General features: G+C 36.4%; 1 protein-coding gene and 1 long non-coding RNA gene across 6 annotated transcripts in view; one reads left to right on the forward strand and one right to left on the reverse strand.

Moving 5' to 3' along the window:
* The window catches only part of LARP1B (La ribonucleoprotein 1B), a 128,315-nt gene that overhangs the window by 10,906 nt on the left and 91,220 nt on the right, over positions 1–26,189 (reverse strand). For 3 of the 5 annotated variants that reach the window (XM_033856693.2, XM_033856694.2, XM_033856695.2), the window contains 2 exons: positions 19,321–19,547; positions 18,707–18,813 (listed from right to left, as the gene is read on the reverse strand). In XM_033856693.2, coding sequence (XP_033712584.1) covers positions 18,707–18,813; positions 19,321–19,547 — 334 coding nt within the window. The remainder of the gene's footprint in view (positions 1–18,706; positions 18,814–19,320; positions 19,548–26,189) is intronic. The other 2 variants (XM_019928023.3, XM_073804844.1) reach the window with 1 other exon arrangement.
* LOC141278743 (uncharacterized) overlaps positions 19,036–26,189 on the forward strand; it is a 46,707-nt gene continuing 39,553 nt past the window's right edge. The window contains exon 1 of the long non-coding RNA XR_012331867.1: positions 19,036–19,132. This is a non-coding gene — a long non-coding RNA (uncharacterized lncRNA). The remainder of the gene's footprint in view (positions 19,133–26,189) is intronic.

A 26,189-nucleotide genomic window follows, 5' to 3' on the forward strand; every position in this document is an offset into this window, starting at 1 on the left:
CCCCCAATGTGATGGTACTAGGATGTAAAATAAGTCATGACACTAGAGCTCTCATGAGTGGGATAAGTGCCCTTATGAGAGGAGACACAAGAGAGCTTCCTTCTTCTCTCTCTGCTCTCTGCCATGTGAGGATACAACAAGATGGCCATCTGCAAACTAGGAAGCAGGCCCTCACCAGATATGGGATCTGTTGGCACCTTAATCTTGGATCTGTGAGAAATAAATATTTGTTGTTTAAGCTCCCCAGCCTATGGCATATTTGTTACAGCAGTACTAACTACAACAGTTGTCTTAAAGCACTCATGCGATAAAATTATGAGCCAAACTGTTTTTTTCATGGAATACCATTTTTAATTAGAAGAATAGCCAACAAATTATGGTTATTCAGACTTTGTTTTGTGTCAGACATTTCCTTGAAAATGAACAAAATGAGTCTGTAGCGTTCAGGAAAAATTCGAGCTTTCATGCAAAAATAAGAATTTTGGAAACTTTGTATTTGTCACTATGAGCCTAGTAATTCCCACTCATACCTAAACACTTACCTAATGAAATCAATGCTGGGTTATTTTTTAGGAGTTTGTGTGTGTTGTAAAATATATATGATATTTGTAATTTTAGCCATTCTTAAGTGTACTACTCATCAGCATTAAATATTCACAATGTTATATAACTATTACCACTACCTCTACCAAAACCTTCTTTATCATTCCCAACAAAAACTCTATCCATTAAATAATGAATAACCCCTTTCCCTCTCCCTGCAGTCCCCAGTAACCTCTATTTTACTTTGTCTTTGACTATTCCAGGTACCTCATATAAGTGGAAACATACTATATTCATCCTTCTCAGTCTGCCTTATATCACTAAGCATGTTCTCAAGGTCCATCCATGTTAAAGCTGAAATCAAAATTTCATTTTTTATATGGTTGAATCATATTCCATTGTATGTATATACCTACTATGTTTATCTAGTCATCTGCTGATGGACTCTAGTGTTGTTTCCACCTTCTGGCTATTATGAATAATGCTGCTATAAACATGGCATAAAAATATCTGTTCAACTCCCTCTTTTCAATTCTTTTGGATATATACCTAGGAGTCAAATAGCTGGGTCATGTGTTAGTTCTGTGTTTTACCATTTTGAGAAAATGCCAAACTGCTTTCTACAATGGCTGCAGCATTTTATATTTCCAAGAGCAATGCACAGGGTTCTAATTTCTCCACATCCACACAAACATTTGCTTTCAGTTTTTTTGATTATACATATCTGTATTAGTCAGCTCAGCTGCCATAACAAGATACCACAGACTGGATGGCTTACACAATAGAAATTTATGTTCTCACAGTTCTGGAGGCTAGAAGTCCAAGATCATAGTGCCAGCAGTGTTGGTTTCTGGGGAGGCCTCTCTTCCTGGCTTACAGAGAACCACCTTCTCATTGTGTCCTCACATGGCCTTTCCTCTGTCTACATGCAGAAAGAGAGAGATCTCTGGTGTCTCTTCCTCTTCTTATAAGGTCAGATTAGGGCCCCATCGTATGGTTTCATTTAACCTTAATTATCTCCTTAAAGGCCCTATCTCAAATACAGTCAAGCAGGGGGGTTAGGGTTTCAGCATATAATTTCAGAGAGACAATTCAGTCCATAACACCATCCTAATGGGTATGAAGAGATATCTCATTGTGGTTTTTGATTTGCATTTCTCTAATGATTAATGATATTGCACACATTTTCACTGGTTTATTGGCCATTTGCATATCTTCTCTGGAGAAATGTCTATTCAAATCCTTTCCCAATTTTTGAATTGGGTTTTTTGGGAGACTTCTATATATTTGGAATATTAACCCGTTATCAGATACATAATTTGCAAATATTTTCTCCTATTCAGTAGGTTGTCTCTTCACTCTGATAGTTTCCTTTGATACACAAAAGTTCATAATTATGATGAAGTAAAATTTATCAATTTTTCTCTTTTATTGTCTGTGTTTTTGGTGTCATGCTCAAGAAACCACTGTCAAATCTAGGGTCATAAAGATGTTCCCCTACATTTTCTTCTAAGAGTTTTACAGTTTTAGCTGTTAAGTTTACATCTTTGATCCATTTTAATTTTTTGGTATCTGGTATAAAGTATGGATCCCATCCTTTCACACGTTGGATATCCAGTTTTCCCAGCAACATTTGTTAAAAAGATGACCCTCTCCTTCACTGAACAGTCTCAGCACCCTTGTAGAAAATAAACTGACCATATATGACAGATTTTATTTCTAGACTCTCTATTCCATTGGTCTATACATCTGTCCTTATGCCAAGACCATACTGTTTTAATTATTGTAGCCTTGTAGTAACTTTCAAAGTTGGGAAGTGTTGGTCCTCCAATTTTATTTTTCTTTTTAAGGTCATTTGGGCTTTTCAGGGCTCCTTGCAATTCCATATAAATTTGAGGATCAGCTTTTCCATTTTTGTGAAAAAGGGTATTGGAATTTTTGTAGGGATTGTGTTAAATCTATAGATCACTTTCGATTGTAATAATGTCATAACAATGTTAAGTCTTCCTATCCATGAAAATGGATTGTCTTTCCATTTATTTAGGTCTCCTATAATTTTTTCAGCAATGTGTTTTGTAGTTTTCAGTGTATAAGTCTTTCACCTCCTTGGTTAGATTTATTCCTAAGTATTTAATTTTTAGACGCTAATGTAAATAGAATTGCTTTCTTAATTTCCTTTTCAAATCATTCAATGCTGCATATAGAAACACAAGCTGATTTATGTGTATTTTGTACAGTGCAACTTTGCCAAATTTGTTTATTAGCTTCAGTTTCTTTCTTGTTGATTCTTTGTAATTTTCTATTTATGGAATCATATTATTTGTGACTAGAGATAGATTTACCTCTTCCTTTCATATTTGATGTCTTTTCTTTCATTTTCTTCTCTATTAGTTCTGGCTAGGACTTCCAGCACAACAGTGAATACCAATGGCAAAAGCGTGTATCCCTGTCTTGTTCCTGATCTTAGGGGGACAGCTTTCAGTCTTTCACCATTGAGTATAATGCCAGCCATGGGTTTCTCATAAATGCTTTTTTCATGTGAGGAATTTTCCCCCTAATCCTAGTTTTCTAAGAGGTTTTAATCATAAAAGTTGGATTTTGTCCTTTCCTATGTCAATTGATATGATTATGTAGTTTTTCCCTTAGTTCTATTAATATGATGTATAATGTTGATTTTCTTGTATTGAACCACTCTTGTACTACTGGGATAAATCCTGCTTGCCATGGTGAATAATCATTTTATTATGCTATTGGATTTCATTTGTTAATATTTTGTTGAGGACATATGCATCTATATTCATAGGAATACTGGCATATAATTTTATTTTCTTGTGATATCTTTATCTAGTTTTGGTATTAGGGTAATGCAGGCCTCAGAGAATACATATTCCCTTCTCTTCAATTTTTTGAAGGAGTCTGAAGAGAGTTAGTGTTAATTCTTCTTCAACTATTTGGTAGAACTTACTAGTGAAGCAATTTGGTCCAGAACTTTCTTTGTTAGGGATTTTTGATTCCTGATTTGATCTCTTTACTTCTTATAGGTGGGTCGAATCTTCTATTTCTTATTGAATCAGTTTAAGTAATTTATATGTTTCAAGGAATTTATGCATTCCTTCTAGGTTACCTAATTTGTTGATGTATAGTAATTTGTTCATAGTATTCTCTTAGGATCCCTTCTATCTCTATAAGGTCAGTAGTAATGTCTCCATTTTCATTTCTGATTTTAGTTACTTATATCTTTTTTTCCCTTGGCAGTCTAGCTAAAGAAAGGCTTGTCAGTTTGTTGATCTTCTTAAAGAACCAACTTTTGATTTCACTGATTTTCTCTACTGTTCTACTCTTCTCTATATTGTTTATTTTTACTCTAATCTTTAATATTTCTTTCCTTCTGCTATCTTTCTATCTTTGTTTTTAGTTTGCTCTTCCTTTTTGAATTCCTTAAGGTAAAATGTTAGGCTACTGACTTGTGATTTCTCTTCTTTTTAAATGTGATTTCTCTTCTTTTCTCTTCTTTTTAGTTATAATTTTCCTGCACCCCATAAGATGTGGTATGCTGTGTTTCCACTTTCATTCATCTCTAAGTACAGTCATCCCTCAGTATTCATGGAGGATTGGTTACAGAACCCTTCATGGATGCGAAACCCATGGATATGGAGGGCCAACTGTAATTTCCATTGCAATTTCTTCTTTGACCCATGGGGTACTTAAGAATGTGTTGTTTAATTTCCACATATTTGTGAATTTTCGTTTTTCTTCTGTTAGGGATTTCTAACATCATCCTACTGTGGTCAGAGAAGATACGTTGTGTGACATTTCTTTTAAAATCTATTGAAACTTCTGTTACAGCCTAACATATGGTCTATTGTGGAGAATGTCCCACATGTACTTATGAATTTGTATTCTTCTATTGCTGGGTGAAATATTCTATAAATGTCTGTTAGGTCTAATTGGCTTATTATGTTGCTCAAGTCCTCTATTTTGTTAATCATCTTATGTTGAGATGATCTATGCATTACTGAAATCAGGGTATTGAACTCTCCAACTATTCTTGTAGAACTATTTATTTCTCCTCTCAATTCTGTCAGTTTTCGCTTCATATAACTCCCGAGGGGCTGTTATTAGTTACATAAATGTTTATAATGAAACTTCTATTAATATATAATATCCTTAGCTCTTATAATCTTTTTGGATTTAAAGTGTATTTTGTTTGATATTAAAATAGCCACCCCAGCTCTCTTAAATTTGCATCTTTTCACTTTCAATCTATTTGTGTCTTTGAATCTAACATGAGTCTCTTGTAGACAGTATATAGTTGGATCATGTTTTTAATCCATTCTGCCAATCTCTGCCTTCTGATTGGAAAATGCAATCTATTCATATTTAAAGTAATTACTGGTAAGGAAGGACCTGCCATTTTGTTATTACTTTTCTATATGCCTTATAGATTTGCTGTCCCTCCTTTCCTCTCTTATTGCCTAACTTTTGTGTTATTTCTTTTCCTTTTGAATAAAATATTTTGATCCCTTCTCATTTCCTTTTATATATATTCTATAGATATTTTCTTTGTGGTTATCATGAGGATTACACTTAACAAAAACTCTGCTCTTATACACTTCTGTTCCCCACTTTCTGTTACTGATGTCATAAATTACATCTTTATACACTATATACCCAACAACATAGATTAGTAATTTTTTAATGCATTTGTCTTTTAAATAACATATAAAGTAAAAAACGGAGTTACAAATTAAATTACAACAAAACTCTTACTAAAGTTCTTTCTTTCTTCAGATGGCTTCATGTTACTGTCTAGTGTCCATTCATTTCAAACTGAGGACTATCTTTAGCATTTCTTGCTGGGCAGATCTAGTGGTAATGAACTCTTTCAGATTTTTTTTTCTTTTTTTTTTTTTTTGGTATAAAGACTTTATCTTTCAGAGGAGTACTAGGGTTACGGCAAATTGCGTGAAAGGTATAGAGAGCTCCCTCATACCACCTGCATGCCTTGCTCCCCACACAATAGCTCCCCCCACTATCAACATCCAGCACAACTCCCAACAGAGTGGTACATTTGTTACAATTGACAAACCCACACTGACACGTCATAATCACCCAAAGTCCATAGCTACATTAGTGTTCTCTCTTGGTGTTGGACATTCTACGGGTTTGGACAAATGTAAAATGAGATGTAGCCATCATTAGAGTATCATACACAGTATTTTCACCTCCCGAAAAATCCTGTGTTCCACCTGTTCATCTCTTCCTCCCCCCAACCCCTAGAAACAACAACAGGTCTTTTTATCACCTCCATAGTTTTCCTTTTCCAGAATGTCGAATAGTTGAAATTTGTAGCCTTTTCAGATTGGATCCCTTCACTTAGTAATGTGCATTTAAGGTTCCTCCATGTCTCTTCATGGTTTGATAGCTCATTTCTTTTTTCCACTGAATAATATTCCATTTTCTGAATATACCACATTTTATCCATTTGCCTACTGAAGGATGTTCTGGCTGCTGCCAAGTTTTTGCAATTATGAATAAAGCTGTTCTAAACATCCATGAGCAGGTTTTTGTGTGGACATAAGTTTTCAGCTCCTTTGGGTAAGTACCAAGGAGGGTGACTGCTAGATTGTATGGTAAGAGTATGTTTAGTTTTGTTAGAAACTTCCAAACTGTCTTCCAAGGTGGCTGTACCAATTTGCATTCCTACCATCAATGAATGAGAGCTCCTGTTACTTCACATTCTCACCAGCATTTATTAGTGCTGTCAGTGTTCTGGAATTCGGCCACTCTAATAGGTATGTAGTAGAATCTCACCATTGTCTTACTTTGCAATTCCCTGCTGATAATATGATGTGGACTATCTTCATGTGCTTATTTGCCATTTATACATCTTCTTTGGTGAAGTGTCTGTTTGTCTTTGGCCCATTTTCTAACCAGGTTTGTTGCTGTTGTTGAGTTTTAAAAGTTCTTTGTATATTTTGCATAATAGTCCTTTATCAGATGTGTCTTTTGTAAATACTTTCTGCCAATCTGGGGCTTGTCTTTCCATCCACTTGACAGTGTCGCTCACAGAGCAAAAGTTTTTCATTTTAATGCAGTCCAGCTTATTGATTTCTTCCTTCTCAAATTCTGCTTTTGGTGTTGTATCTAAAAAGTCACCACCCAATCCAAGATCAGGTAGATTTTCTCCTGTTATTTTTATAGATTTATAAAGGAGTTTTATAGTTTTGTGTTTTACGTTTAGGTCTGTGATGCATTTTGAGTTATCTTTTGTGAAGGGTGTAAGATCTATGTCTAGACTTAATTTTTCAATGTGAATGTCCAATTGTGCCAGAACCATTAGTTAAAAAGATTATCTTTGCTCCTTTATCAAAGACCATTTGACTACATTTATGTGGATCTATTTCTATGTGGATTTTTTTATTGAAATTGTATGGAATATGTAGATCAAGTTGGGATGAACAACTGATATCTTGACAGGTTTTTTTTTTACATCTTTATTGGAGTATAATTGCTTCACAATGGTGTGCTAGTTTCTGCTTTATAACAAAGTGAATCAGTTATACATATACATATGTTCCCATATCTCTTCCCTCTTGCATCTCCCTCCCTCCTACCCTCCTTATCCCACCCCTCTAGGTGGTCAAAAAGCACCGAGCTGATCTCCCTGTGCTATGGGGCTGCTTCCCACTAGCTATCTATTTTACGTTTGGTAGTGTGTATATGTCCATGCCACTCTCTCACTTTATCACAGCTTACCATTCCCCCTCCCCATATCCTCAAGTCCATTCTCTAGTAGGTCTGTGTCTTTATTCCTGTCTTACCCCTAGGTTCTTCATGACATTTTTTTTCTAGTTAAATTCCATATATATGTGTTAGCATATGGTATTTGTCTTTCTCTTTCTGACTTACTTCACTCTGTATGACAGACTCTAGGTCCATCCACCTCATTACAAATAGCTCAGTTTTGTTTCTTTATATGGCTGAGTAATATTCCATTGTATATATGTGCCACATCTTCTTTATCCATTCATCTGATGATGGACACTTAGGTTGTTTCCAACTCCGGGCTACTGTACATAGAGCTGCAATGAACATTTTTGGTACATGATTCTTTTTGAATTATGGTTTTCTCAGGGTATAAGCCCAGTAGTGGGATTGCTGGGTCATATGGTAGTTCTACTTGTAGTTTTTTAAGGAACATCCATACTGTTCTCCATAGTGGCTGTACCAATTCACATTCCCACCAGCAGTGCAAGAGTGCTCCCTTTTCTCCACACCCTCTCCAGCATTTATTGTTTCTAGATTTTTTGATGATGGCCATTCTGACTGGTGTGAGATGATATCTCATTGTAGTTTTGATTTGCATTTCTCTAATGATTAAAAATGTCAAGAATTCTTTCATGTGTTTGTTGGCAGTCTGTATATCTTTGTTGGAGAAATGTCTGTTTAGGTCTTCCGCCAATTTTTGGATTGGGTTGTTTGTTTTTTTGTTATTGAGCTGCATGAGCTGCTTGTAAATTTTGGAGATTAAACCTTTGTCAGTTGCTTCATTTGCAAATATTTTCTCCCATTGTGAGGGTTGTCCTTTGGTCTTGTTTATGTTTTTCTTTGCTGTGCAAAAGCTTTTAAGTTTTGTTAGGTCCCATTTGTTTATTTTTGTTTTTATTTCCATTTCCTGGGAGGTGGGTGAAAAAGGATCTTGCTGTAATTTATGTCATAGAGTGTTCTGCCTATGTTTTCCTCTAAGAGTTTGATAGTTTCTGGCCTTACATTTAGGTCTTTAATCCATTTTGAGCTTATTTTTGTGCATGGTGTTAGGGAGTGATCCAATCTCATACTTTTACATGTAGCTGTCCAGTTTTCCCAGCACCACTTATTGAAGAGGCTGTCCTTTCTCCACTGTACATTCCTGCCTAATTTATCACAGATAAAGTGGCCATATGTGCGTGGGTTTATCTCTGAGCTTTCTATTCTGTTCTATTGATATATATTTCTGTTTTTGTGCCAGGACCATACTGTCTTGATTACTGTAGCTTTGTAGTATAGTCTGAAGACAGGGAGCCTGATTCCTCCAGCTCCGTTTTTCATTCTCAAGATTGCTTTGGCTATTTGGGGTCTTTTGGGTTTCCATACAAATTGTGAAATTTTTTGTTCTAGTTCTGTGAAAAATGCCAGTGGTAGTTTGACAGGGATTGCATTGAATCTGTAGATTGCTTTGGGCAGTAGAGTCATTTTCACAATGTTGATTCTTCCAATCCAAGAACATGGTATATCTCTTCATCTATTTGTATCATCCTTAATTTCTTTCATCAGTGTCTTATAATTTTCTGCACACAGGTCTTTTGTCTCCTTAGGTAGGTTTATTCCTAGATATTTTATTCTTTTTGTTGCAATGGTAAATGGGAGTGTTTTCTTGATTTCACTTTCAGATTTTTCATCATTAGTGTATAGGAATGCCAGAGATTTCTGTGCATTAATTTTGTATCCTGCTACTTTACCAAATTCATTGATTAGCTCTAGTAGTTTTCTGGTAGCATCTTTAGGATTCTCTATGTATAGTATCATGTCACCTGCAAACAGTGACAGCTTTCCTTCTTCTTTTCCAATTTGGATTCCTTTTATTTCCTTTTCTTCTCTGATTGCTCCGGCTAAAACTTCCAAAACTATGTTGAATAAGAGTGGTGAGAGTAGGCAACCTTGTCTTGTTCCTGATCTTAGTGGAAATGCTTTCAGTGTTTCACCATTGAGGATGATGTTGGCTGTGGGTTTGTCATACATGGCCTTTTTATGTTGAGGAAAGTTCCCTCTATGCCTGCTTTCTACAGGGTTTTTACCATAAATGGGTGTTGAATTTTGTCAAAAGCTTTCTCTTCATCTATTGAGATGATCATATGGTTTTTCTCCTTCAATTTGTTAATATGGTGTATCACGTTGATTGATTTGCGTATATTGAAGAATCCTTGCATTCCTGGAATAAACCCCACTTGATTATGGTGTATGATCCTTTTAATGTTCTGTTGGATTCTGTTTGCTAGAATTTTGTTGAGGATTTTTGCATCTATGTTCATCAGTGATATTGGCCTGTAGTTTTCTTTCTTTGTGACATCCTTGTCTGGTTTTGGTATCAAGGTGATGGTGGCCTCGTAGAAGGAGTTTGGGAGTGTTCCTCCCTCTGCTATATTTTGGAAGAGTTTGAGAAGGATAGGTGTTAGCTCTTCTCTAAAAGTTTGATAGAATTTGCCTGTGAAGCCATCTGGTCCCAGGCTTTTGTTTGTTGGAAAATTTTTAATCACAGTTTCAATTTCAGTGCTTGTGATTGGTCTGTTCATATTTTCTATTTCTTCCTGATTCAGTCTTGGCAGGTTGTGCTTTTCTAAAAATTTTTCCATTTCTTCCAGGTTGTCCATTTTCTTGGCATAGAGTTGCTTGTAGTAATCTCTCATGATCTTCTGGATTTCTGCAATGTCAGTTTTTACTTCTCCTTTTACATTTCTAATTCTATTGATTTGAGTCTTCTCCCTTTTTTTCTTGATGAGTCTGGCTAATGTTTTATCAATTTTGTTTACCTTCTCAAAGAACCAGCTTTTAGTTTTATTGATCTTTGCTATTGTTTCCTTCATTTCTTTTTTACTTACTTCTGGTCTGATCTTTATGATTTCTTTCCTTCTGCTAACTTCGGTGGTATTTTGTTCTTGTTTCTCTAATTGCTTTAGGTGCAAGGTTAGGTTGTTTATTCGAGATGTATCCTGTTTCTTAAGGTAGGACTGTATTGCTATAAACTTCCCTCTTAGAACTGCTTTTGCTGCATCCCATAGGTTTTGGGTCATCGTGTCTCCATTGTCATTTGATTCTAGGTATTTTTTGATTTCCTCTTTGATTTCTTCAGTGATCACTTCGTTATTAAATAGTGTATAGTTTAGCCTCTATGTGTTTGTATTTTTTACAGATCTTTTCCTGTAATTGATGTCTAGTCTCGTAGCATTGTGGTCGGAAAAAATACTTGATCCAATATCAATTTTCTTAAATTTACCAAGGCTTGATTTGTGACCCAAGATATGATCTATCCTGCAGAATGTTCCATGAGCACTTGAGAAAAATGTGTATTCTGTTGTTTTTGGATGGAATGTCCTGTAAATATCAATTAAGTCCATCTTGTTCAATGTATCACTTAAAGCTTGTATTTCCTTATTTATTTTCTGTCTGGATGATATGTCCATTGGTATAAGTGGGGTGTTAAAGTTCCCCACTATTATTGTTTTTCTGTCGATTTCCCCTTTTATGGCTATTAGCATTTGCCTTATGTATTAAGGTGCTCCTATGTTGGGTGCATAAATATTTACAATTGTTATATCTTATTCTTGGATCGATCCCTTGATCATTAGGCAGTGTCCTTCTTTGTCTCTTCTAATAGTCTTTATTTTAAAGTCTATTTTGTCTGATATGAGAATTGCTACTCCAGCTTTCTTTTGGTTTCCATTTGCATGGAATATCTTTTTTTTTTTTTGCTTAGGCCTCTCTCTGCTGTGGCCTCTCCCATTGTGGAGCACAGGCTCCGGACGCGCAGGCTCAGTGACCATGGCTCACGGGCCCAGTCGCTCGGCAGCATGTGGGATCTTCGTGGACCGGGGCACGAACCCGCGTCCCCTGCATCGGCAAGCTGATTCCCAACCACTGCGCCACCAGGGAAGTCCTGCATGGAATATCTTTTTCCACCCCCTCACTTTCAGTCTGTATGTGTCTCTACGTCTGAAGTGGCTCTCTTGTAGACAGCATATATATGCGTCTTGTTTTTGTATCCATTCAGTCTGTGTCTTTTGGTGGGAGCATTTAGTCCATTTACATCTAAGGTAATTATCGATATGTATGTTCCTATTCCCATTTTCTTAATTGTTTTGGGTTTGGTATTGTAGGTCTTTTCCTTCTCTTGTGTTTCTTGCCTAGAGAAGGTCCTTTAGCAGTTGTTTTAAAGCTGGTTTGGTGGTGCTGAACTCTCTCAGCTTTTGCTTGTCTGTAAAGGTTTTAATTTCTCCATCAAATCTGAATGAGATCCTTACTGGGTAGAGTAATCTTGGTTGTAGGTTTTTCTCCTTCATCACTTTAAATATGTCCTGCCAGTCCCTTCTGGCTTGTAGAGTTTCTGCTGAAAGATCAGCTGTTAACCTTATGGGGATTCCCTTGTGTGTTATTTGCTGTTTCTCCCTTGCTGCTTTTAATATGTTTTCTTTGTATTTAATTTTTGACAGTTTGATTAATATGTCTTGGAATGTTTCTCCTTGGATTTATCCTGTGTGGGACTCTCTGTGGTTCCTGGACTTAACTATTTCCTTTCCCATACTAGGGAAGTTTTCAACTATAATCTCTTCAAATATTTTCTCAGTCCCTTTCTTTTTCTCTTCTTATCCTGGAACCCCTATAATTCGAATGTTGGTGTGTTTAATGGTGTCCCAGAGGTCTCTGAGACTGTCCTCAGTTCTTTTCATTCTTTTTTCTTTACTCTGCTCTGCAGTAGTTATTTCCACTATTTTATCTTCCAGGTCACTTATCCGTTTTTCTGCCTCAGTTATTCTGCTATTGATCCCATCTACAGTATTTTTAATTTCATTTATTGTGTTGTTCATCGTTGCTTGTTTCATCTTTAGTTATTCTAGGTCCCTGTTAAATGTTTCTTGCATTTTCTCTATTTCCAAGATTTTGGATCATCTTTACTATCATTATTCTGAATTCTTTTTCAGGTAGACTGCCTATTTCCTCTTCATTTGTTAGGTCTGGTGGGTTTTATCTTGCTCCTTCATCTGCTGTGTGTTTTTCTGCCTTCTCATTTTGCTTATCTTACTGTGTTTGGGGTCTCCTTTTTGCAGGCTGCAGGTTCGTATTTCCCGTTGTTTTTGGTGTTTGTCCCCAGTGGCTAAGGTTGGTTCAGTGGGTTGTGAAGGCTTCCTGGTGGAGGGGACTAGGGCCTGTGTTCTGGTGGATGAGGCTGGATCTTGTCTTTCTGGTGGGCAGGTCCACGTCTGGAGGTGTTTTTGGGGGTGTCTGTGGACTTATTATGATTTTAGGCAGCCTCTCTGCTAATGGGTGGGGTTGTGTTCCTGTCTTGCTAGTTGTTTGGCATAGGGTGTCCAGCACTGTAGCTTGCTGGTCGTTGAGTGAAGCTGGGTGCTGGTGTTAAGATGGAGATCTCTGGAAGATTTTCACTGTTTGATATTATGTGGAGCTGGGAGGTCTCTTGTGGACCAGTGTCCTGAAGTTGGCTCTCCCAACTCAGAGGCACAGCACTGACTCCTGGCTGCAGCAACAAGAGCCTTTCATCCACATGGCTCAGAATAAAAGGGAGAAAAAGTAGAAAGAAAGAAGAAAGAAAGAAAGAAAGAAAGAAAGAAAGAAAGAAAAAGGAAGGAAGGAAGGAAGGAACGAAGGAAGGAAGAAAGGAGGGAGGGAGGGAGGGAAGGAAGGATGGAAGGAAGGAGGGAGCGAGGGAGGGAAGGAAGAAAGAAAGAAAAGAAAGAAAGAAAGAGGGCAAGATAAAATAAAATAAAGTTATTAAAAGAAAAATTATTAAGAAAAATTTTTTTAAAGAAAAAAAAAGACAGATAGAACCCTAGGACAAACTGTTGACAGCAAAGTTATACAGACAAAATCTCACACAGAAGCATACACATATACACTCACAAAAAGAGCAAAAGGGGAAAAAATAATAAATCTTGCTCTCAAAGTTCACCTCCTCAATTTGGGATGATTCGTAGTCTATTCATGTATTCCATAGAGGTAGGGTACATCAAGTTGATTATGGAGCTTTAATCCGCAGCTTCTGAGACTGCTGGGAATGATTTCCCTTTCTCTTCTTTGTTCGCACAGCTCCCGGGGCTCAGCTTTGGATTTGGCCCCGCCTCTGCGTGTAGGTTGCCGGAGGCTGTCTGTTCTTCGCTCACACAGGACGGGGCTAAAGGAGCAGCTGCTTCGGGGACTCTGTCTCAATCAGGGCGGCGGGAGGGAGGGGTGCAGATGCGGGGTGAGCCTGCGGTGGCAGAGGCCAGCAGGACGTTGCACCAGCCTGAGGCGTGCCGTGCATCCTCCCGGGTAAGTTGTCCCTGGATCCCGGGACCCTGGCAGTGGCGGGCTGCACAGGCTCCCCGGAAGGGAGGTGTGGATAGTGACCTGTGCTCACACACCGGCTTCTTGGTGGCGGCAGCAGCAGCCTTAGCGTCTCATGTCCATCTCTGGGGTCCACGCTGTTAGCTGCGGCTCGCGCCCGATCTTGAGAGTATTGAGACTTCTACCCATAAACATGGAGTTTATCTCCATTTATTTAGTTTTTTTATTCCTTTCATCAGAGTTTTGCAGTTTTCCTCATAAAGATCTTGTACATATTTTGTTAGATTTATACCTATTTCTTTTGGGGGGGTGATAATGTAAATAGTATTTTGTTCTTTTAAAACATTTTATTTATTTACTTATTTTTGGCTGCATTGGGTCTTCATTGCTGTGCGTGGGCTTTCTCTAGTTGCGGCAAGCAGGTGCTACTCTGTTGCGGTGCGTGGGCTTCTTATTGCAGTGGCTTCTCTTTGTTGCAGAGCATGGCTCTAGGGGCGCAGGCTTCAGTAGTTGTGGCACATGGGCTCAGTAGTTATGGCTCATGGGCTGTAGAGCACAGGCTCAGTAGTTGTGGCACACAGGCTTAGTTGTTCCATGGCATGTGGGATCTTCCCAGACCAGGGCTTGAACCTGTGTCCCCTGCAATGGCAGGCAGATTCTTAACCACTATGCCACCAGGGAAGTCCAACAGTAGTTTGATTAATTAATTTCAAATTCTACTAGTTCATTGTTGTTATATAGGGACGTGATTGACTTTTGTATATTAACCATATATCCTGAAACCTTGATGTAATTGCTTATTAGTTCCAGGAGATTTGTTAATTATTTATGACTTTTTACATATACAATCTTGTCATCTGTGAACAAAGACAGTTTTATTTCTTCTTTCTAGTTCAATATATCTTTTGTTTCCTTTTCTTTTCCCTCAGACTTTATCTCTGAATGTCTCCCTCAATTTTGAAGGGCAGTTTTGTCAGATAAGGAATTCTCAGTGGATGGGGATTTTTCCCCCCAGCACTTTGAATATATCAGTCTACTGGCTTCTGGCCTCTGAGAAACTGCCTGATACATTTACTAAGGACTTCTTGTATGTGATGAGTCTCTTCTCTCCTGCTGCTTTCAGGATTCTCTCTTTGTCTTTGGTTTTCAACAGTTTAATTAGTGTCTTAATGTGAGTCTCTTTGGGTTTATCCTACTTCAAGTTCATTAAGCTTATTAGATTTGTAGATTCATGTATTTCATCAAATTGGGAGCCAGTATTCTTTCAAATATTCTTCCTGCCCCCTTTTTCCTCTTTTCCTTCTGAGATTCCCACAATGTGTGTATTGGGCTAGTTCATGTGTCCTACAGATCCCTTAGACACTACTAGTTTTTTCTTCTTTCTTTCTGTTCCTCAGACTTGATAATTCAAATTGTTCCATCTTTAAGTCTACTGATTCTTTCCTCTTTCTTCCGTTTGATGAAATCTGCTTTTGAACCTTCTGGTGTATTTTTCATTTTAGTTATTGTATTTTCAGCTCCAGAATTCCTTTCTGATTCCTTTGTATAATTTCTATCTCTATTGATAATCTTGTTTTCTTCATACATTGTTTTGCTATCTTTGTCTACATCTTCCTTTATTTAGCTCTTTGAGTATCCTTAAAACAGCTGTTTTAAAGACTTCATTTTGAAAGAATGGAACCCAGGCTTCATCAGGTGCATTTTCTGTCAATTAATTTTGTTCCTTCAAATGGCCCATACTTTCTTATTTCTTTGTAAGCCTTGTGATTTTTTTGTTGAACAATGAAGATTTGAATCTTATAAAGTGGTAACTCTGGAAATCAAATTCTCCCTCTTCCCCAGGGTTTGCTGTTTTTTTCCAGCTATTGTAGGCTGCTTCTGTGATGGGATAAGCCTGAGGTAAAAGCTTAAAGTCCCCTTAGGTTTTTTTCCACATTTTTCCTTGGGCATGGGTGGTAATTTTCTAAATTTCCCTCATTAGTGGTTGTTTTGGGGAAAAAAAAAAAAGACATTCAGACAGTGGGGATGAAACAAAGGCTACCAGACTCTGTGTCTGAACCTTATTGACCAGAGGCAGTTAGCAGTCAACACAGAACTCCAATATTTGGAGGACAAGGTCCTTATTGCCTACATTGGATCCAGCAAGCCACACCAGAGGTGTGGGTTGCCATCTTCCCAAATGCCTGTCACAGGGCTGGGGCAGTGGGAGATGGCCACTACTACACCAAAGGCTGACATCAACGAATATTAACAATTTACCAGACACGCTTTCCCCTGGAAGCTTTAAGTGTTCAGATAGACTGTAGAGTTCCAAAATAGTCAATGCAGACAGTTTCTGCTGATACAGTTGTTGTCCAAGTGGTGAGACAGATTCCTGTTCCTTCCCATTCTGCCATCTTCCTGACATTACTTTCCTTAGTGGTTATTTTTTTAATGTAATTTTTTTATTGTATTCTGACGTGTCATCATTTAAAAGTCCACATAACTCAGTTAATCAGTTTTTCCAAATGACCAATTCATGTTACAAATGCATGCATAGACAAAAAGAGCCATTCAAATTGGAAGAAGTCCAATGGCTTTTAATGTAACAGAGTATGAAAAATTCACTGAGTAGAAGGTGGTCACTTATATATGGTTTAGATTCTACACTGCAACTAACTTTTAAAAAATTACCACTTGTTCAGCTTTGGTATAATATCAAAGAAGAATACCTAAAATTATCTGAAAAGGCTATTAAAATATTCCTCCCTTTCTTGGATTTTATTCCTCTACAACAACAATAAAATAACAAATTATAAGATTGAATATAGAAACATATGAGAATCCAGTTATCTCATATAAAGCAAAAACATTAAACAAATATGCAAAACTTTAAAACAATGCCACTCTATTCAGGAATTTTTTTGTTTTGAGAAATGTAATTATATTTCATAAAAATATGTCATTTATGTTAATATGTAATATGTTTATTATTATTTTAAATGAATAAATATTTAATTGTTTTCAGTTTTACTTTTAAACTCAATTCAGTTTAATTTTTTATTTTTAAATTATATAACTCCCATGAACAAAAGCTCTATGAGGTCCTCAATAACTAAAAGGATAAAGAGGTCCTTAGACAAAAAAGTTTGAAAATTATTTCACTAAACCGTATCACTTTTGATGCTTAAAATTCATTACAAACAGAATGAGCCGTGGATCTGAATTCATACCTAGATCCATCATAGAATTCTATGCTCATTGAAAATATCTTTCAAAATGAAAAAAAAGAAACCTTTTCCTGAGAAACAAAAGCTAACAGAATTCATTGCCAACAGACCCACGCAAGAAATGAAGAGCATTGTAAATGGTAAAAATGAGAATACATTTAAAATTCCTTTTTTTCATGTTAATTGTTTTAAAAGATAATTGTCTAAAGAAAAATAATAATAAAATATAGCAGAAAGGACAGTAGGAAAAGGAACTTTACTGCAGTACCGTTCTTATCCTATATGTGTAATGATACATTACTTGAAAATAGATTATATTTTAAAACGTATATTATAAACCCTAGAAGACCAGTAAAAAATAAGAGATACAACAAGAAGACAATAATAGAGATAAAATAGAATCATTACAAAAACTAAGCTGATCCAAAAGAAAGTAGGAGAAAAGAACAAAGAACAGATGAGAGAAACAGACTTTAAGACACTACCAGCACTGACATTAATGTAGATGGTCAAAGATATGACTGCTTACAGTGGGGGAGGCAGGGTATGCAGAGGGTACAGGGAGCTCTGTGTACCTCCCACTCAAGTCTGCTGTGTAGCTGCAACTCCTCTAAAAGACAAGCTGGCGAACAAAATCCACCCCTCATTATTGTAACTACATACTTGCCTGTCATCTCTGAATTAAGCTCCAGAAAGGCAGGGACTGTACCTGCCTTGTTCCCTGCTACATATCAGTGCAACATTTTTCACCATTATCTACTGATCTCTAAATATACTGCTCTGATAAAAATAAATAAATAAAAGAAAAAAACTCTCAAAATGACTTAGAATACAAAATAACTATTCGTATACAATAGGTGTGCAAGAAGAACATATACACAGTTTATCTTTTAAGGAAAATATATCTAATGAGAACAAAATGTAAAAGAAACAAATTAACATCCCTGCAAAGACATACTTGGAGATTTTCAGATCATGATACACTCTCTAGCTTTTCTTTGAATGAAACTAACTAATCCTTACCTTAACCAGTCAAAAAATACTTTTTCCTAAAGTTCATTTTCCAATTAGAAAGCTGATCAGATAATTATTCTGAAAATATTTATACAAACACAAGATAGGTTAGGTTTTCACTGAGGTAAATAATACTCTTTCTTTTTTAAATTAAAAACTAAAAGACAAACCACTTACTGCTAATAACTAGCTAATCTAAATTATTTCCCCCCAAAGGAAAAATTCCAAAATATTAATGTGTTTTATTTCCATATCCTTTACGTAGTTTTGAGTAGATTGTTTAGCACATTAACTCACTAAGAACCTACTATGCTATGAAAAATCTGGAATCTTTCCAAAGATAATAACTTTAATAGATCTGAATTTTTTTTTTTTTTTTTTTTTTGGTGGTACGCGGGCCTGTCACTGTTGTGGCCTCTCCTGTTGCGGAGCACACGCTCCAGATGCACAGGCTCAGCGGCCATGGCTCACGGGCCCAGCCGCTCCGCAGCATGTGGGATCTTCCCGGACCGGGGCATGAACCCGTGTCCCCTGCATCGGCAGGCGGACTCCCAACCACTGCGCCACCAGGGAAGCCCGACCTAAATATTTTTAATCGAAGAGTATACATTTGTGAAAATTACTTTAAAAGTAAAAAAAAAAAGCCTGTCCTACTGAATTATTCCTTAATATACTTATTGTAAAACTGTCCCATTTATTTCCCCTTCTTTGGCTTCTTTTTACTATTTTGTTGTTCTATTAATTTGCTAACATATTAATTCTTAAATGTTCCCAAATATCTAACTAGTAACTGTTTTCAACAAATTTAAAATCAAGAACAAAGCAATATTTGACAAATACGGTACCTGACAGAGGATGTTCTTGGCCCATGATCTCTGGAATCCATTACCCAACCAACATGACACTCTAGAGGGGGATTTGTACTATGTCTTGTTTTTCTCTTTCTTGGACTCTAAGGAAAAAGAAGTCAAACGTTCCAATTACCTTCAGTAGTGTGAACCTCACAAGTAAATTAAAAAAACCCTCTGACTGTAAACCAACTCAAACATTTTCATATGGTGGGTGACACATTATGAAATCATATGAAGTCACAAAACTCAAATATGTCACATACAAGTTACAAAACTTCACAAGACCCTTTGCTAGGTTTCAACACAAGGATTAAAAGAAATACAACTTAGAATGATTCCTCATTACACCTTCTGATTGTCTTTAATTAACACTATCCATTGTAAAGAAGTTATTCCTTAACCTGAGAAGACATTGCTATGGTAAAATACCATTTTTTAATGAATTCTTGCAGTCTAAAATATACATTACTTTTATTGTTACAGAAACTAAACTAAACTATAGAAACTATTTTTATTGTTATAGAAACTAAAAAAGAAACTAAAAAACATCATTTTGTAATGTTGAAGTATACAAACGGCAGGCTTTATATTCCTGGTGTTTTGTGTACCTTTACATCAATGGCTTTGGGTTCTTTAACAACAGGATAAAATCTTGGTGTTTTGTTTGGATCTTGTAATCTAGGTGTTCGAGGTGTTTTGGGTGTCCTTGCAGGATAAATTCTAGGAGATTCTGGAACTACTGTGGGTAATGAACGGGCCATTGTTGCCGAAGACATTTCTGAAACATCAAACAACTTCTGAGCTAATTCATCAGTCAAATCTGCAAAATAAAAAGCTGTTAAAAGGATTTAGGTGCTAGAAAAATATTTTACTTTGGGCACAAGGATAATTCTGAAATTCTCTACTCTCAGAGGATTTTTTTCATCAGAAAGATTTCAAATATATAAGAAAGAATTTTTTAAAACCACTTGTCTACACATCACCTACCCTATTAAATTTTAATTTTGCTTTATTTCTGACTTTTTTTTTAAAGAAAAATATGCTAAAGACCACTGTGTAACCTTTCCTAATCCCATTTTGCTTTTCCTCCTCAGAGATAACCAGGCTCTTAAATTTGGTATTTTTATCTATTATTGTATATATATAATATTATTATTTTGCATAATTAACTTTATATAAGTGGCATCCCACTATATTATTATTTTGCAGGCTTTTTCAGTCAGTATTTTGTTTGTGACAATTATTCAGGTCTATTCATATGGCTTTGGCTTATTCATTTTCACTGCAGAATATCATACTGTTATACACATATCAAAATTTATTCATTCTCCTGAAGACATCTGTGTTACTTTCAAATAATGATATAATCAATATAATCAATAATGATGAAGTGAACATTGTTGAACATGTATCTTTATATAGGGGTGAGCATTTCTCTAGGGTTTATAACTGAAATGGAAATGCTGAGTCAAATGGCATGTGCATCTTCTGACTTACTAAATACTGATTGTCAACCTGCTTTCTACAGTGGTTTCACCAATTTATACTTCCAGCAGCAGCTTGTAAATATCCCAACACTTTAACATCCTGCTCAAGGCTGGGTTTTGTGTAAACTTTTAAATATTTTTCCACCTCATGGGATTTAAAAGGTATTTGCATTTCTTTGGTTATTAGAGAAGTTGAGCATATTTTCATATAGTCATCACTCAGTTTTCCCTTTCAGAGCTTGCCATTTATATCCTTTTGACTATTTTTCTATTGGGTTGTTTTACTTAGTTTGTGAAAATCTTAAGATAAAATACTAAGTAAGCAAGCAGATGAATCAAGTAGTACTGTCAAAAATGCAGGCTCTATTTCTATGTGGTTTTTCTTCAGACTTATCAACTTCTTTTGATTCATACAATAACCTTTTGTTCACCTGACAGATATTATTGAGTACCTACTACTATATGCCAAGTACTATTCTAGAGGCAAGTTTGTAAACTCAAAAAGTGAACTTACCACTCTAAGACCTAGTCTCTCTGTCTTGACATTTTCCCTCCTAATCCATTTTCTTTACTGTTGCCAGAATGATTATTCTGAGGAGCAAATTAGGTCATTTCACATTTCTACTTAAAAATTTTCAGCATTTCCCTGTTGCCTATAGGAGAAGTATAGGCTCTTTATCATGGCATATAATACTTTCCTGATTTTGCCTCATCTATTGTCATTCTCCACTTCAATCTTGGTGCCCCAAATAGCAACCTACTTGTTGTTCCTGTTTTCTGGCTTCATATCTTTTCATACGCTTCTTCCTCTATCTAAAAGTCCCTTTCCTTCATCTTTTTACACCCAGTTAGACTCATATCCTTCCTTTAATACCCAGCATGTTACTTTCCCTGGGAATGCATAGCATTCCTTAAACATCTGCCAACAGAATTAATCAGTTCTTCTTTTGTACCACCTCTGCATTTTATCCATTTATTTTTAGATTTATTAAATTAAAATTTATTTTCTTACATATCATTCCATTAAATGCTAACAGTAAGTCTCAGTGCTTCCCTGAAAGCAAGGGCCAAAATCTAACATGTATACCAGGCTGTACAACTGTGACTAGAAAAAAGTATATCCCCACCCAATGACTGATAAACTTAACTGAATTGTGTTAATGCTGTTTTTCTGTATAGCAAAAAGATATACAATCTCGGGAGTTAAAAGTAGGAGCATACAATGAAAATTATGGTAAATCCAGTGCCCTTGTAAAAGAAATATGCAAAGATCTAGGAGCAGTAACAACCCAGTAAGTAAGCTTCCTAGCATCTAGATTATGGTCTCTAAATTTCATTTCCCACTGATCCAGTCTCCTTAAAAAAAACAAAAACAAACAAACAAACAAACAAAAAAACAGTCTGAAGCACAAAGTATTATACGAGCCTAGGAAATTTTGAGCCAGAAAGCAATGAAGTTAAAAATGAAAATATAAGCATAGTTCATGAAAACATAGCAGCAAACTTTAGGGGACATCACCAGTGAAAACAATGACTGAACTGGATTAAGCACATCAAATAAATAAACCCCATGAGAGTTCATAATGATACTTTAAAACTTAATCATATCTCTGGGTTGCTAGGGCACCAACTCATTATTCTGAAAATAATAAATTGAATACAAAGAAATAAACAAGAATTTATCCTTCCTTTCTTGTAAAAATTGAATTCCAGAGTAAACAAAGAATTTATAAAAAAAAAATTCTTCCTTATAGAATTCTAGGTTAAGAAATACAGAAGAAATAATAGAATTGGAAGGTGAATATTTTGCAACTCTAATGAAATAGAGGACCAGGGGAATATTCATCAGTAGCTGCTAAAAGCATTTGGTAAAATGTTGAGGAGAGATTTCACGAGCCATGAAAGAAATAACTGATATACTGACTTAATTAAAATGAAAACCTTACGCTTTGCGAACAACACTGTCAAGAGAACGAAAAGACAAGCCACAGAATGGCAGAAAGCATTTGCAAAAGACACATCTGATAAAGGACTATTATCCAAGATATACAAAGAACTTTTAAAACTCATCAATTAAAAAAACAAAACAAAACAAAACCTGATTAGAAAATGGGCCAAAGACCTAACAGACACTTCACCAAAGAAGAAATACAAATGGCAAATAACACATGAAGATACTCCACATTAGATATCATCAGGGAATTGCAATGTAAGACGACAATGAGATTCTACTACACACCTATCAGATTGGCCAAAATCCAGAACACTGACAACACTAATACATGCTGGTGAGAATGTGGAGTAACAGGAACTCTCATGCATTGGTGGTAGGAATGTAAAATGGTACAGCCACCTTGGAAGACAGTTTGGAAGCTTCTTACAAAACTAAACATACTCTTATCATACAATCTAGCAGTTGCCCTCCTTGGTACTTACCCAAAGGAGCTGAAAACTTATGTCCACACAAAAACCTGCTCATGGATGTTTAAAGCAGCTTTATTCATAACTGCCAAAACTTGGAAGCTACCGGGATAGCCTTCAGTAGCTGAATGGATAAATAAACTGTCACATACCCAGATGATGGAACATTATTCAGTGGTAAAAAGAAACGAGCTATCAAACCATGAAAAGACATGAAGGAACCTTAAAAGCCTATTACTAAGTGAAGGGATCCAATCTGAAAAGGCTACACACTGGGTGATTCCAACTATTCAATGTTCTGGAAAAGGAAAACTATGGAGATGATAAAAAGACCAGTTGTTTCTAGGGGTTGAGGGGAGGGAGAGATGAACAGGTGGAACACAGAGGATTTTTAGGGCTGTGAAAATACTATGTTTGATACTATAATGATGGCTACATCTCATTATACATTTATACAAACCTGTAGAATGTACGCCAGGAGTAAACGCTAATGGAACTATGGACTTTTGGTGACTACAATGTGTCAGTGTAGGCTCATCAATTGTAACAAATGTACCACTCTGATGTGGGATGTTGCTATAAAGAGGCAACATCTTTCACCAGAGGGGTGATAGCTATGCAAATTGGGATCAGGGAGTAAATGGGAAATCTCTGTATCTTTTAATTTTGCTATGAGCCTAAAACTGCTCTAGAAAAAAAGCCTTTAAAAAAAAAGGTAAAGGGAAACTTTATGATGAATGGATCAGACTGATAGCATCTAAACCCAATGACCAGTCATAACATCACTAAAAGTGAGCCTGAAAGACATCATATGATGCAATGGGAAGTAAACAACTCCTCCTAAGAAATAGTCTTGCTATCAGAAATATAAAAATCCTGAATATACTAACTGTTCTATATCTAAATACCAGTTCACAGGAAATAGAGGAGATAAAGGGACATATGATGTGAAGATACAATCAGATAAATCTAGCTAATAAGAAATTGCATGACAAAGTAATCACTTTCTTCAACAAATCACTGGCATGGAAAAACAAGAGAAGAGGAATGATTATAGATTAAAAGTGACTTAATGGTCTTATCAATCAAATGCAACGTGTGCATCTTGCTTGGTCCTGATTCAAACAACAAATTAGAAAAAGATATATTTCAGACAATCAGGAACAACAAACATAAACTGGGTAGTAGATGATATTAAGGAATTATTTCTAATTTTATGTGAAATAATGGTACCATGAAAATTTATATATATATATAAATTTGCAATATACAATGAAATATTTACAGAATAAATAATATGGTGTTTGAGATTCGATATGCAATACCAGAAACAGATGAGGAACAAGGTACAGATGAAAAAAGAATGTCAAACTATTAACAATTGTTGAAATTAGGTGAGATGGGTACATGGGGGTCCATTAGACAGTTTTCTCTGCTTTTATTTTTATCTGAACATTTCCATATTAAAAAGTTACATTTGGGGCTTCCCTGGTGGCGCAGTGGTTGGGAGTCTGCCTGCCAATGCAGGGGACACGGGTTCGTGCCCCCGTCTGGGAGGATCCCACGTGCCGCGGAGCGGCTGGGCCCGTGAGCCATGGCTGCTGGGCCTGCGCGTCCGGAGCCTGTGCTCCGCGGCGGGAGAGGCCGCGGCGGTGAGAGGCCCGCGTACCGCTAAAAAAAAAAAAAAAAAGTTACATTTTATTCAGTTTTATATTTATTTTATTCCAGGTTTAATTCAGTGTGAATTTTACCCACCAAGAAGAGTCCAGATATACCAATTTTGTGATGATTAAGATCTATAGAGTACTTTTGTTATCTCAAAAGAAACATTTTACAAAATTTGCATAGGTACCATATACCAATTTATATTTTGACAGGGACTTCCCTGGTGGTCCAGTGGGTAAGACTCTGCACTCCCAAAGGAGGGGGCTCTTGTTCAGTCCCTGGTCAGGGAACTAGATCCCGCATGCATGCCACAACTAAGAAGCCTGCCTGCCACAACTAAGACCTGGCACAGCCAAAATAACTAACTAAATAAATAAATATTAAAAAATGATAATATTTTGACAAAAAAAGTATCAAAAATAGTTAACACAATTTCAAGTACATAAAATATAGTAGATATAAAAATTAAATTACTAGAAAAATAGGTAGTTAGGAAATAAGAATACATTAAAAAAATTTTTTTTTGGTTGCATTGGGTCTTAGTTGCGGCAGGTGGGCTCCTTAGTTGCGGCTCAAGGGCTCCTTAGTTGTGGCATGTGAACACTTAGTTGTGGCATGTGAACTCTTAGTTGCAGCATGAATGTGTGATCTAGTTACCAGATCAGGGATGGAGACTGGGCTCCCTGCATTGGGAGCACAAAGTCTTAACCACTGCGCCACCAGGGAAGTCCCTGAAGTTGTTTTTTATCAAATATAAGCCTGGGATGATACATGAATATCATTTAGATATTATAACTTCTTTTTTATCAAAATCATGGGCCATCTCTTGTACATGAATGTTCAAAATAGCATTTTTCATAATAGCCAAAACCAAAACCAAAAAATCCAAATATCCATCAACTTCCAAATGGATAAACCAAATGAAGTATGTCCATGCTATAGAACACTACCTCACAAAAAGGAGTGAAGTACAAATATAAGCAACAACATAGATTAATCTCAAAAATATTATATTAATTGAAAGAAGCCAGACACATTGACTACATATCATATGATCCCATTTACATGAAATTTCTAGGAAGTGCAAAAACATACAGACAGAAAGCAGGTCACTGGTTACCTCAGACTGAAACTGAGTGCTGAAATTGACTGCAAATGATCGTGGGGGAACTTTTATTGTGATGGAATTTAAAAACTGAATTGTGGAACTGGTGTACAACTATACAAATTTACTGAAATTAATCAAACTATACACTTAAAGTGAGTTAATTTTATGTAAATTATACCTCAAAAAAGCTTTAAAACACAAAAGACCAGGCCATCTGCTCTTCAGGGAACCTCAATTGTGATTGACTACCATACAGTTTCTGCTAAAAGTTTATCAGAGAAGACTGATATTTCAGAGGATTAGGCTAAAGCACTGATTTTCAAAGTGTAGTCCCAACCAGTGGTACAGGATAATCAGAATAATCTGGGAACTTGTTAAAAATGCATATTCTCAGGTCTTACCTCAACTTACTAAATCAAGAAACTCTGGGTACAGAGTTCCTTGATTTAACAAGCTTTCCAGGTGAATCTGATACTTGCCAAAGTTTAAGAACCACTGGACTGAGGGGGGTGTGCTAACTATTTTGCTACTTAAGATTTTCCAAATGTTATTCCACCAAATCATTGCACACCTGCATACCTGGACCATATGAACCTTATCCACGGTCCCCATTGTCTTTATAGACAGGAATTGCCTTTATAAAAACAGAACTTGGGCTTCCCTGGTGGTGCAGTGGTTGAGAATCTGCCTGCCAATGCAGGTGACACAGGTTCGAGCCCTGGTCTGGGAAGATCCCACATGCCGCAGAGCAACTAGGCCCGTGAGCCACAACTACTGAGCCTGCGCGTCTGGAGCC

Source organism: Tursiops truncatus, chromosome 5, assembly GCF_011762595.2.
Source record: "Tursiops truncatus isolate mTurTru1 chromosome 5, mTurTru1.mat.Y, whole genome shotgun sequence".
NCBI lineage: Eukaryota > Metazoa > Chordata > Mammalia > Artiodactyla > Delphinidae > Tursiops > Tursiops truncatus.